General features: G+C 44.2%; 1 protein-coding gene across 5 annotated transcripts in view; it reads left to right on the top strand.

Annotated features, from left to right (window-relative positions):
* POLK (DNA polymerase kappa) overlaps nucleotides 1-13093 on the top strand; it is a 151634-nt gene that overhangs the window by 126936 nt on the left and 11605 nt on the right. For 4 of the 5 annotated variants that reach the window (XM_068248729.1, XM_068248759.1, XM_068248742.1 and 1 more), the window contains 3 exons: nucleotides 400-571; nucleotides 2680-3594; nucleotides 7625-7676. In XM_068248729.1, the coding sequence (XP_068104830.1) occupies nucleotides 400-571; nucleotides 2680-3594; nucleotides 7625-7676 (1139 nt within the window). Of the gene's footprint in view, nucleotides 1-399; nucleotides 572-2679; nucleotides 3595-4853; nucleotides 4935-7624; nucleotides 7677-13093 lie in introns of those variants that run through there. The other variant, XM_068248768.1, reaches the window with a different exon arrangement.

The raw sequence follows: 13093 nt of genomic DNA on the forward strand, positions 1-13093 counted from the left end.
CTGCATTTATTGTAGTGTGAGCTTTCTCAGCGCTTGCGTTTCCTCACGAATCTCTTCATATTGAATCCTCATTTTCCAGCTGCTCAGCTAGAAGTCAGTGATGTTTTTCATCTTTCCACTTCCTGTTGAAGTTCTTGTCCACAGTTATTTCCTCGGTGGAGTCTAAGTCATGGGCAGCTCATGTTTTCTGACCATTTATTAAGCGTGAGGCGGCGTAGCCTGACATGTCCTCAGAGCAGTTGGAGTTCAGGCAATGGGTGGGACTGGGAGTTACGTTCAGTTCCCATTATGAGTGTAACTTACTAACCTGAATGTGAACTTTTGTCCTCCTGCCAAAACCAACAAGCTTGGGGCCTCTACAGTATTATATTCTGACTGCTGCTTCCTTTATTATTATAGGGCAGGACTGTTACTCTGAAACTGAAAAATGTCAACTTTGAAGTGAAGACCAGAGCTTCCACGGTATCCTACACGGTGTCCACACAAGAGGAAATATTCCTCCTCGCCAAGGACATTCTTAGAGCTGAGATTGAGTCTGTTTCGCCAGAACCTCTGCGTCTGCGGCTAATGGGTAATGATCAATCATTTGAGTTCTGCTGTTGGTAACAGACACAGAGCTACTTCCAAGCGTGGAATCAACTTAAAGAGGAAATTTAGCGAAAAGGGGACTAAAATAAATCAATACATTGCAAAGTGAGAAGTTATTGATATTTGCCATGTAAGTTGTTCATGTTGTTTGATCCACAGTGAGTCTGTGGGTCATAATCTTTACTACTGGCAAACAAGAACAAAAAACTAGACCGCACCAACTGACATTATAACCACACCCACTAACATTGCGATAGGCTAAATGTTGTTGTTGTTGTTGTTATTATTATTGTATTTATAAAGCACCAACATATTACGCAGTGCTGGACAATAAATATGTGCAATGGTACAAAGGATGTCAGACGTAACAAGGTTGTACAGTATAAAACAAAGTTATACATGGCAAATGTTACAAAATACATGATCATTCCACTTTGGGCTGGTTAGGTCGGCACAGTAATAAAAGTATGAGGTGGTCATAGGAAAGGAGCACACGGTCATGTAGAATACTCTAGGGAAGGGAGATGGACACACAAGTTAGAACTGTTGAATAAGTATTCAGTTGAGTTACTATGTGGTAGGGGGTGGGAATGCTATCTTAAAGAGGTGGATTTTGAGGGCTTGCTTGAATGTGTTGAAGGAGGGTGCGAGTCTGATGGGTGGTGGAAGGGAGTTTCAGGGGGTTGGGGCGACTCTTGAGAAATCCTGCAGGCACCCATGGGATTAGCCCCATGCTTGTTTCAGGCGCGTGATTTAGAGACTACTGTACTGATGCCAGAATGATCAACAGGATGCCAGGCAACTGGTATTGTGGAAAATAAGTATGGCAGCCTCCATATACAGTGGGATGCGAAAGTTTGAGCAACCTTGTTAATCGTCATGATTTTCCTGTATAAATCTTTGGTTGTTACGATAAAAAAAATGTCAGTTAAATAAGAGAAACACACAGTGACATTTGAGAAGTGAAAAGTTTATTGAATTTACAGAAAGTGTGCAAGAATTGTTTAAACAAAATTAGGCAGGTGCATAAATTTTGGCACCACAAAAAAAAAAATGAAATCAATATTTAGTAGATATTCCTTTTGCAGAAATTACAGCCTCTAAACGCTTCCTGTAGGTTCCAATGAGAGTTTGGATTCTGGTTGAAGGTATTTTGGACCATTGCTCTTTACAAAACATCTCTAGTTCATTCAGGTTTGATGGCTTCCGAGCATGGATAGCTCTCTTTAACTCACACCACAGATTTTTAATTATATTCAGGTCTGGGGACTGAGATGGCCATTCCAGAATGCGCACTTTCTGTAAATCCAATAAACTTCATTTCACTTCTCAAATATCACTGTGTGTGTCTCCTATATGATATATTTAACTGACATTTTTTTATTGCAACAACCAAAGATTTATACAGGAAAATCACGACTATTAACAAGATTGCCCAAACTTTTGCATCCCACTGTACCTCTTGTTTCAGGTTCTATTTAAGCTCTTTTGTTTCAACAGTTATAACACATAACACTGGATTCATGTGGATCCGCTACAGGGTCGCTTTAAAGGATACCCGATGTGACATGATGAGATAGACATGTGTATGTACAGTGCCTAGCACACAAATAACTATACTGTGTTCCTTTTTTTTCTTTCTCTGCCTGAAAGAGTTAAATATCAGGTATGTAAGTGGCTGACTCAATCCTGAGTCAGACAGGAAGTGACTACAATGTGACCCTCACTGATAAGAAATTCCAGCTATAAAACACTTTCCTATCAGAAAATTGCTTCTGAGAGCAAGAAAGAGATAAAAAGGGGAATCAGTGAGGGTCACACTGTAGTCGCTTCCTGTCTGAGTCAGGACTGAGTCAGCCACTTACATACCTGATATTTCACTCTTTCAGGCAGAGAAAAAAAAAGGAACACAGCATAGTTATTTGTGTGCTAGGCAATGTACATACACATGTCTATCTCATCATGTTACATGTCACCTCGGGTATCCTTTAAACTAGAGCAGGTTACAATAATATAGGTACTTTTCCTGTATTCTTATATGAAGAGGTGAAGACCAGTTTTAACATCTGTTTCTTTTGTTATAAATGTTAGGTGTGAGGGTTTCAGGATTTGTATCAGAAGATGATAAAAAACATCAGAAAAGCATTACCAGCTTCCTGTGCTCTAACAAACCTGCAAACAAAATTGGCTCCGAAGCAGAAGACAACCCTGCCTCGGAAAGCCAAGCCCCGCCCCCTCTGAGGGAGAGCTTCTTCAATCAGAAGCGGGCAGCCAGACAGCAAGGACTGCTGCAGAGTTCCCCCACACAGGCTGTCACTAGCGGGGAGCAAGGTGTGGCATGTTCCTCTCATGCAGAGACCAATCACAAAGCTGATGCAGAGGAGGATAGACAAGAGCCAGATTTCACTTGCCCCATCTGCTCAATGAAGGATCGTGATTGGGATCTGGAGAGATTTAATAAGCATATTGATGAATGTTTAAGCAAATCTCCTTCCTCAGGAAACTCTGAAGCGCCAAATAAAACTGAACATTTACCCAAAATCCCTACAGTAACTAATGGTGGTCCTTCTGAAGACTTTGGAAGCAACGTACACACGAACAACCTGAAAAACAAATTGGGGACAATAAAAACGTGTGATGATGACTTGTATGACTTTGTCATTGATAAAAGCACGTTGGGTGCAATGCAGAGGAAAAATGGCTTACAGAGTGCCTGTAAAAATTGTGATAATGATATGAAGTCTGAGGATTGCTCTGAAAATACAGGTTTATTTAGGCAAGTAGCTGCCGAGGAGAAGACTGTGTCAACACCGCCAGGCTCATCCATGTGTGATGGAGAGTCCATGCTGATCTGCCCAGTGTGCAACACCCAGCAAAACACAAATGACCTCGCAGCATTTAACAGGCATGTGGACATTTGCCTGAACAAAGGAATCCTGGAAGAAATGAAGGATAATTCCGCACATGCGAATAGAAGTCACACAGCAGGAAATGGCAAGAAAATTGGTAAGTACTTCTGTGAATGGTTGAGAAGAAATAAATATATCATGTAAAGGTGGTCACATGTTGTAATTTTACTGAAGTTCAATGAAAAGGATCGGCTGTACAGAAAAATCTAAAGTTTGGGTTTTTTTCTTATCCAACAGGGAGATATGATTCAATTTCACAAGTTTTTCTTTAGCCAATCAGACTCCGCTCAGCCGAAGCCCAAGTGACAAGCGGATTGTTGGGGTCCCCACCGCGCATACCTATGAGATAACTGCTGGGAGATTTGAGCGCAGGGTAAAGCCGATACAGTATATGGCTTACTCTGCTCCTGGACAAGTCCTGGTGGGGCTAATTACTATTCCCCCACCAGGTCCACGTGGATGGTGGGGAATGCTGTAATTCTGCTTCCAGCTATTGCTGGTGGCCGAATTACAGTGTTTTAAAAGTAATTTGAGCTCCGTCTTTTTACAACGCGCAAATTACTCACTGAGCACAGCTATAGCTGTAATTCCAATTATGGCCTATGGTGGCGCTGGCTGTCCCAAATCTCCTGCGCTGTTTTAACAGCGCTCCCCCCGCTGCTGTATCGCCTTTGCTGAGGACGATGGGAGAAGCCTCTTTAGTACCCCCTAGGAGCAGATTTTTTTTCCCTTCAGGTCACTTTAAGGCCTCTTGCACACTGCAAGTGATTCAGATTCAGATTCCGCTTTTTAATCAGTTTTTACATCCGATTCAGATTCCGATTTGCAGTTTACTCCCTGCACACTGCAAATCGGAATCTGAATCGGATGTAAAAACTGATTAAAAAGCGGAATCTGAATCGGAATCGCGTGCAGTGTGCAAGAGGCCTAAGGCTGGAGACACATCAGAGAGTGTTTTTCAAGTCGTTTTTTAAATAAAGGCTTCCATTGACTTGCATTCAATTCGCGGGAAATTTGTTGCAAAATAGCTCACAATCCTGATTTTTTTTAAAATCATGATCACGTCAACTTTTCTGCGTTTTTACCTCAATTTTAATGCAAGTCAATGGGAGCGTTTCTAATAAAAAGCAATCAGCCTGGAAAAACACTCTCCAGTGTGACAGGGCCCTATGCGTTGAAAACATATCTTCTGGCAGAAATGTAAAGATTATCTGAAGAGAGATTAGATATTATGTGCAGAGGAGTGAGCTTCAGTTATCAATGTTCAGTGTATGGTACAGAAGTGCACACACAGAACTCAATACCAGTATACACTGTTCAGTGTCGTTCCTTCCACCATTCTGCATTATCTTACAGGAAGGCACATAACCAGCAGCCAGAAGGTCAATGAGGATGACTTGGCAAGAAGTTAAAGAGGAACTTTACGGGAAGACAGAAGTAGGGTTAAAAGAAAAAATAACTCCATACATTGCACAGAGAGGAGTTAAAAATAGAATTTACATCAAGAAATGATTGATATGTGCTGTGTAATTTGTTCATGTTGCCAGATCCACTATGACGCAACCGCACACACACCTTACACCCTACCACTTACACTACACTGCAGTACACTACGCTAGACTACACTACACTTCACTACATACCAGACTGTACACTGCACTACACACTGTACACTAACCCCCTCCTGCCCTCCCAACAAAGATACACTACACTAAAACCACCTAACCGTTCAGCTCTCACCTGATCCTGCCGCCACATTCCTCCCACCTTGCTGCGGCTTGTCCAGACATCCCTCTTTTCAACCGGAAATCTTAGGCTCTCTGGTGTGGGTGACATCTTCTGACATTGCTTTGGCCTCCGTCTTCTTTCCATTGGCATCTTCTGTCATAAGGTAGCTGTACACAGTGGCCGCCTGCCTCATGTAACAGTAGCTGCCTGGATTAACCATCGGACCATATGACTGACACACGCACTTTTCCCCCCAAGTTTTGGGGACGAAAAAGTGCGTCTTTTGGTCCGAAATATACGTTTCTCCTGGGAAAGTGGTTATTGGCTACTGATTGATTTCCATGGACTCCCCCAGTTTCCTGTCTGGCCGAGAGTGACAGCAGTGAAGGGCTGTGTCTTCTGTTCCAGGAAGTGATGCTGACCCTTGCCTGTGCTTACCTTTAGTTGTACATTCTTGCCATAGCTGAGGAGGCAGTGAAATGGTAGGATGCACACTAAATATGGCACAGTGCCCCAAATACACACTCTACATTAAAACAGCAGAAATCTTGGCCAGTTATGAACTTTCTACCTGTAACTAAATTCCAGTAAAGTTTTATTGGCTCTTAGGTTTTTTTAATAGACACTGAGCTTTTGATTTATGCAGTGATTTGCTAAACAAAGGTATCTGCAAGTAATATGTAAAGACTAAACCCTGCTAGGTCCACAATACGCCGGATGCGGCCGGAATAAGTGTGAGGTGGTGAGGCTTGCAACGCGACCAATAGGTCGCGTGCAAGCTATTTGGTGCGTCGGGAGGATGCACACTTATGGGTAAATAACCCCTCCACTCCTCGCTGCACACCTGAGCTAATGAAAGCTCATTTAAATCACAAATTTGAGTGCTTAAGCACTCGTTATTACTCGTGAGAGCATCCCTGCCCATGTCTGCGTAGGTTTCCTCCGTGGACTCCAGTTTCCTCTCACATCCCAAAAACATACAGAAAAGTTAATTGGCTTCCCCCTAAATTGGCTGTAGACATGCACTACATGATACATACTGTATATAGACATGTGACAAGACAATATACTCTGTACAGTGCGGTGGAAGATGCGCTATATAAATAATAATAATAATAATCTGTTTGCCAAAATAATTTGACATCCAAGTATTGGCCATTAATATTCTAAGTACCATATTAACTTGTCCGTTTTTAATTCGTTTGTGTTTTATTTTTAAACTTTCCATGGATTGACATGCATAATACTTTAGGATATTAACCCTCTGGACGATACAATTGCATCGTCCAGGAGGGGGCGCAGTTCTTTTTTTTTTAATTTTATATCTTTTAAATCATGTAGCGAGCCCTGGGCTCGCTACATGATAGCCGCTGCGCAGCGGCATCCCCCCACCCACTCCGATCGCCTTCGGCGATCAGAGTAAGCAGGAAATCCCGTTCAGAACGGGATTTCCTGCTGCGCTTCCCCGGTCGCCATGGCGATGGGGCGGGATGACGTCATGGTCATCGTGACGTCAGAGGGAGTCCCGATCCACCCCTCAGGGCTGCCTGGCACTGATTGGCCAGGCTGCGCAAGGGGTCGGGGGGGGGGGGGGGGGGCTGCACGGCACGGTGGGTAGCGGCGGCGATCGGAAGTTACATGCATCTAGCAAAGTGCTAGCTGCGTGTAACAAAAAAAAATAATGCAAATCGGCACACCAGGGCCAGAGAAATCCTCCTGCGCGATATACCCCGAGCTCAGCTCGGGATTATCGCCCAGGAGGTTAATGTCGGTTAATGTAAACCTAAACTCAATGAGAAAAAAAATATATACCTTGGGCTTCTACCGGTCCCTGCAGCCGCCCTGTGCCCGCACCGTGAGAAACCGATCTTCTGGTAACCGGCATCGACCCACTTTCGTTTTCCGTGACTCCGTGAGTCAATGGCCACTGCGCCCTGGCCGCGCACATCCCGGATCACGCAGGGAGTGTACTGTGCATGCGCTGGACTCTCCTTGTGACGGGAACGTGATCGAGGACGCGCGTGGCCATGCAGGTGCAGTGGCCATTGACTCGCTGAGTCACAGAAAATGAAAGTGGCTAGCTGTGGGGGACCGGAGGATTGGTTTGTCACGGTGCGGGCACAGGGCGGCTGCAGGGTGCCAGTAGAAGCCTCAAGTTAAACTGGCTTTTCATTGAGTTTAGGTTTCCTTTAAATATTTGTTGGGGGCGACATATTCAGATGAAGCCATGTTATGCATACGATATCAGTGCAGGCACTGCACATCTGTTATCAGCGACAGGACGTTTGTGTAGCTCTAATTCCTTTTCTGCAAGGTATAGTGATAGAGGACGTTTAAGGTTTATTTGTCTTTGCTGCATGAAGGGGATTTACTTTCTGTTTTTATTTGTTATTCAACAGGAAGCACAGAAAGAGGAAATCCCAGCAATAAATCAACATTACGAACCAAGAGGTAAAGCCAGATTGTTTGAATATCATGGAAAGCGTTTGAGATGGTTGTAGATAAAGTATGAAATGTGAACATTTTTCCACATGTATTATGGGAAAGTGAATGACATGGAAAAGGGCGGAGGCTGCTCATAGGACGCAAAGAAAACAAGAGTACAAAAAAAAATCCAGCTAAATTAACAAGAATGTATGTATAATTCAAGACTGATGAATCCAGTGCAGATGCAATGGGTAGTGTTCTCTCCCCCTTCACATTATTTGCATTTTGCTGCTAGTATAAAGGGTTATCTAAAATATCAGGTATCAAAGTATTCAATTATTATTATTATTGATTTATAAAGTGCCAACATATTCTGTGGCGCTGTACAAAGTAAGAAACAAACATGGGGTACATAATAATACAGACAATGGTGTACATCAATATACAAGATACATAATTAGTGACAAAATACAAAAAATGATACAAAATACAGAATACAAAATATAGAATTGGTAAAGACAGTGATAAAAGTAACATGATGAATAAAATGTATAATGATTTCCAAGACACAAAAGGGGGAGAGAGCCCTGCACTAGCGAGCTTACAATCTAAAGGGAATGGGGGGAAACAAGAGGAGGGGTAGTATACAATAAAATATATAGAGGCAGTGTGTTTTAGGACACCTAGTAGGAGTGCAATTTGGTCTTAGGACTAAGGGAAGTGGCCTAAGGTAGCGCATATACTTGTCGGAACAAATTAGTTTTTAGAGAGCGTTTAAAGGTAACAAAGGTTGGTGAGTGACGGATGTGTTGTGGGAGGGGATTCCAGAGAAGGGGTGAAGCGCGTGCAAAATCTTGTAAACGTGAATGTGAGGAGGTGATTCTAGAGGAGGACAACAGCAGATCATGTGCAGATCTGAGATTGCGATTGGGGTTGTATCTGGAAATTAGTGAGGATATGTAGGGGGGGGGGGGGGGGGGGAGATTGTGGAGAGCTTTGTAGGTTAGGAGTTTGAACTGGATCTTCTGGTTAATTGGCAGCCAGTGAAGAGCTTGACAGAGAGGGTCAGCAGAGGAAGATCGAGAAGAAAGATGAATTAGACGAGCAGCTGAGTTCAGTACCGACTGGAGCGGGGCCAGTCTGTTAGAATGTAGTCCACAAAGTAGTATGTTGCAGTAGTCCAGACAAGAAATTATAAGAGCATGTATTAAACATTTTCATTGTGTCTTGAGTGAGAAAAGGACGGAGGCGAGATGTGTTTTTGAGTTGGAGATGGCAGGAGCTGGTTATGGCGTTAACATGAGGAATAAAAGGGAGAGATGAGTTGAATATTACCCCTGTTTTGCCTCACGGGAAGGGTTCTTAAACCCTCTAACTTCGCTCACCACCGTAGTGGGTAAAATGAATTGCAGCAAAACATGAGGAAAGGTTCAGTAATAATATTTATTGAGCTACAATCCTGTTATAATAATCACCTAGGCTTGCAGAATCATAGTTAAATTGTATTTGAGTAATTAGTGAGCACCAATATTCTTACCAAGTATTGTAGCATCACAAATAGAAGATCGGGGGACCTCAGCGACCTCAGAGGGGAAAATACCTGGCTGGCAACACAGATGGCATGTCTGCTTGTCCTTCAAGAGTCCCCAACTTGAAAGCATTTTCCCTCCTTTATATAGACAGAATTCAATGTCTGCGCAGGCGTAGAACGTGTTTCATCCATGCACCTGGGCAGATAAGGGTGCGTGATCACCATGTGCCTATATCAGTGCGTCTGTGCAGACAAGGCACATGACTGCGTGATCACAACGTGCTTTAGAAGCGTCACAGAACGTTTGACTATTTTTGCCTATGTGAGAACTTTGCACAACATCTCATATTTTGACTAGTGTTGTAGATAGCAACATTCTCATGGTCAGTCTTTCATGAGAATGCTATGGTTAGATAGCAACACTCTCATGGTCAGTCTTCCATGAAAATGTTATGGTTAGAAATATCTCGTAGCCAGTTTTTGATGAGAATGAACAAATGTGTTATTTTGAACTATAACTGACTTATAAAAGAGGCTAACATATATATATATCGTGGACACCAATTTAATCAATCAATCAATCAGACATTCACTTTTGTATTTCAACCCCCAAGCACCGTGCTTTGGGAACTGAAGTTATGGGAGTGTTAACATTTATTGTTACTTCAGGCAGAGAGGTGGACAGAGATGGTGGAAAAATTATTAGTTCTGTTTTACTCATATTAAGTTTTAGGAAGCGAGAGGACATGAAGGAGGATATAGCAGACAAGCAGTCAGGAACACGTTTGAGAAGGGAGTTAAGGTCTGGGGCCGAGAGGTACAGTTGTGTATCGTCTGCATACAGGTGGTATTGAAACCCGAATGAGTTGATTAAGCCACCAAGACCGTGCATGTAGATAGAAAAGAAGAGCCTTGAGGAACCCAGACAAAGCATGAGGAGAAGAGATCTGATCTTAGAAGACTGTGAAGGACCTTCCAGAGAGGTAGGAAGATAAACATGTGAGAGTGAGGCCCTTTATTCCTACATTTGAAAGTATTTGTAAGAGTAAGGTGTGGTCAACAGTATCAAATGCTGATGACAGGTCAAGAAGGATTAGTATGGAAAATTGACCTTTGGATTTGGCTGTAAGAAGGTCATTGGCCACTTTGGTAAGGGCCGTTTCCGTGGAGTGGTTAGAGCAAAAGCCAAACTGGAACTGATCAAGTAGGGAGTTAGCAGATAAATAATGGCTTAATTCTGCATGTATATGGCGTTCAAGTAGTTTGGATGCAAATTGGAGAAGTGACACTGGGCAGTAGTTGGCGAGTGAGGTAGGATCTAGAGGTTTTTTTTTAAGTAGTGGTGTAACCACAGCATTTTTGAGTGGGGACGGAAAGATGCCAGTGGAGAGGGACAGGTTAAATAGCGATGTTAGTGCAGGCATGAGAGATGATAGCTGTGGAATGAAATTGGAGGGAATAGGATCCAAAGAACAAGTGGTTAGAAGTGCTTTGGATATTATAGAGGAGAGAGAATGTTCAGAGAGTGTAGAGAAGGCAGTTAGAGAGCAGTCAATGAGAGGTGTGGAGGTGGGATTTGAGGGCTGCATGGAGAATTCACTTCTGATTTTGTCAATTTTATCAGTGAAGTATGTTGCAAATTTTTTGGCTAATAAGCAAGATGGAGGAGGAGGAGGGGGATGGAGAACGGAGTTGAAGGTGCTGAACAAGCATTTTGGATTGTGTAAAATAGGCGGATATTAGGGAAGAAAAATGGGACTGTTTTGCCACAGAGAGTGCGTTTCTGAAGTTGCTCAAGGCTATTTTATATGAGATGAAGTCCTCACTTGTGTTACTTTTCCTCCAATGCCGTTCAGCTGCTCTAGAGCATCTTTTTTAACTGTTTAGTGGCTTTGGTCATCCAGGGCTGGCGACTGACATGGTGAGGGCGGACATTGATGAGAGGGGCAAAGTCATCCATCGAGAAGTGATAGGTTGCCGGCACTACAGAGTCTCTAGCCGTGTGACTGGGAGAGAGGATGGACGGATGTTCTAAAAACCACCTGTCACAGGAGCCCTCAGTGGCTGACCGCACTTAGCCTTCTAAACGGTGCCAGCGCACAGATCTTGCGAACTCTGGTCGCAGTCAATGCGCAGGAACCGTTAAGAATTAGCCGCAGACAACTCAGAAGGGAGCCTGTGAGACACGGGTGATTACAACGTCACCTACTGGTTCAGAGTAAACTGCCACCACCGCGGTTACTATGGGACCGTGGGGCCCACTAACTGACTGACTAATCCTGCGAATAAAACGGTTAAACACACGATATTCTGTCTAGCCAACAACAAACAAACAGTAGCGTATCTTCAGAGACCCGGGATCATTTCTGTGTGCGCTGATAAGCAGGGTAGCGGAAAGTGAATGACTTGGAGAAAGTCGTTTATTCACGCAATATAAATAATTAATATATACAGACAATTATGAAAATCAACAATTATGAAAACAGCAATAGCCAGTATGAAAAATAAAAGAAGGGAGAAAATTACTTAGTTCCTGGAAAGATGTCCTTATTGTGGGAAGAATCATAAAGTCCTTGGTTTCAAAGTCCAGAGTTCAGAGTTCAGACCAGGTGGATGCCAGCATATCCTCAAGCTGGCATCTGATGAGTGCAAGATGTTTCAGTGTGGAGGACCCAGCCCGCCTGCTGGCTCTGTGCTTTTGATGAAGCTGGTTTGGGGGTGTGGCAATGCCAGCCCCCTCTGAGCTACCAGCAAATGACAGTTCATTCCCTCTGAGAGATTTTAGAGCTAAACTTATGAATTGCTGTAACTCCTGAACCATACACGTTACATTTAGGGGGGTAACAGCTTCATACTTGAAGGAAAATACAGATTAATGTGATACCTGACATGGCTACTGCATCAGATCAGGGTCCTGAGTAGATTCATACCTGGGTGGTAGGGGCCCCGGGCCCCTCTCGACTGGTATCAAGAGATCCAGCATGACCCTACGGATCCAAAGATACCGCTCTCATAACCACCCTATTTATTGTATTCTGTAAATGGGCAAAAGATTATATTGTACATTCATTTCTTCCTGCTAAGGCCGGAGTCAGCCTGACTGGAGTCCAGCTGTGTCTGCTTCTTGTCTATGAAAAGGCCCTGTTGGCTCCTTCAATTAACATCTGAATGTGAAATCTGCTTAGACAACTTTGAGTTTACACCTCTGGCTTGATCAGCAGTCACAGGGCCAGTCTTCCTGCCAGCTGCTTGTCACCTTATACCTGATGGATGGGCCATCAGCACAGCTTGAAGCCAGGGACTCTCTGGGCCCAGGCTCATTAGCATATCAAAAGGGCCAACCAGCATTTGGAATGGTGCTCTCTTTGCTAAGAAAAGGACTGCAGACCTCCTACACAATAAATCCAGATTGTACCGATTTGAAGCGCAATCGACGCAGGAATCGAGTGCGATCGTTCTTTTCTTCACGGGCGGTTCCAGGACGCGCCTGCGTCCCCGCAGTCGTCCGTGACAGCCCCCCCCCTTGTCCGTGGCTTAGCCACTCATCCGCAAGATGTGTGGCGGCGCCGCTAACCTGGCTGACGGGCCTCGAGTTGCCGGTACGGCGGGAAAACCTATTGGAGCCTGTGGCTCGGTTCCCCTGGACCGGTCGCGGTCTGCTACCCTCAGGGTTGACCCAACATGGACCGTTCTGGACAGGGCGTTTGCGCCACTGCAGTCGGACGTGGTGTCTGCCGGGACTGCGGACAACGGGCAGTGGGTTGGTTAGGTCAACAGCCAGCCCACGCAGGGTTCCCCTGCTGAGTGGCTGTGGACCTAAGGGAACCCCGCGGGAATCCCTGGACCTGCCCAGCTCCTGACAGACGGCACATGCCCTGCAGTAGTTTGCTACATCCCTGTTCATCCGGGG

This window comes from Hyperolius riggenbachi, chromosome 1 (assembly GCF_040937935.1).
Source record: "Hyperolius riggenbachi isolate aHypRig1 chromosome 1, aHypRig1.pri, whole genome shotgun sequence".
Classification (NCBI taxonomy): Eukaryota; Metazoa; Chordata; class Amphibia; order Anura; family Hyperoliidae; genus Hyperolius; species Hyperolius riggenbachi.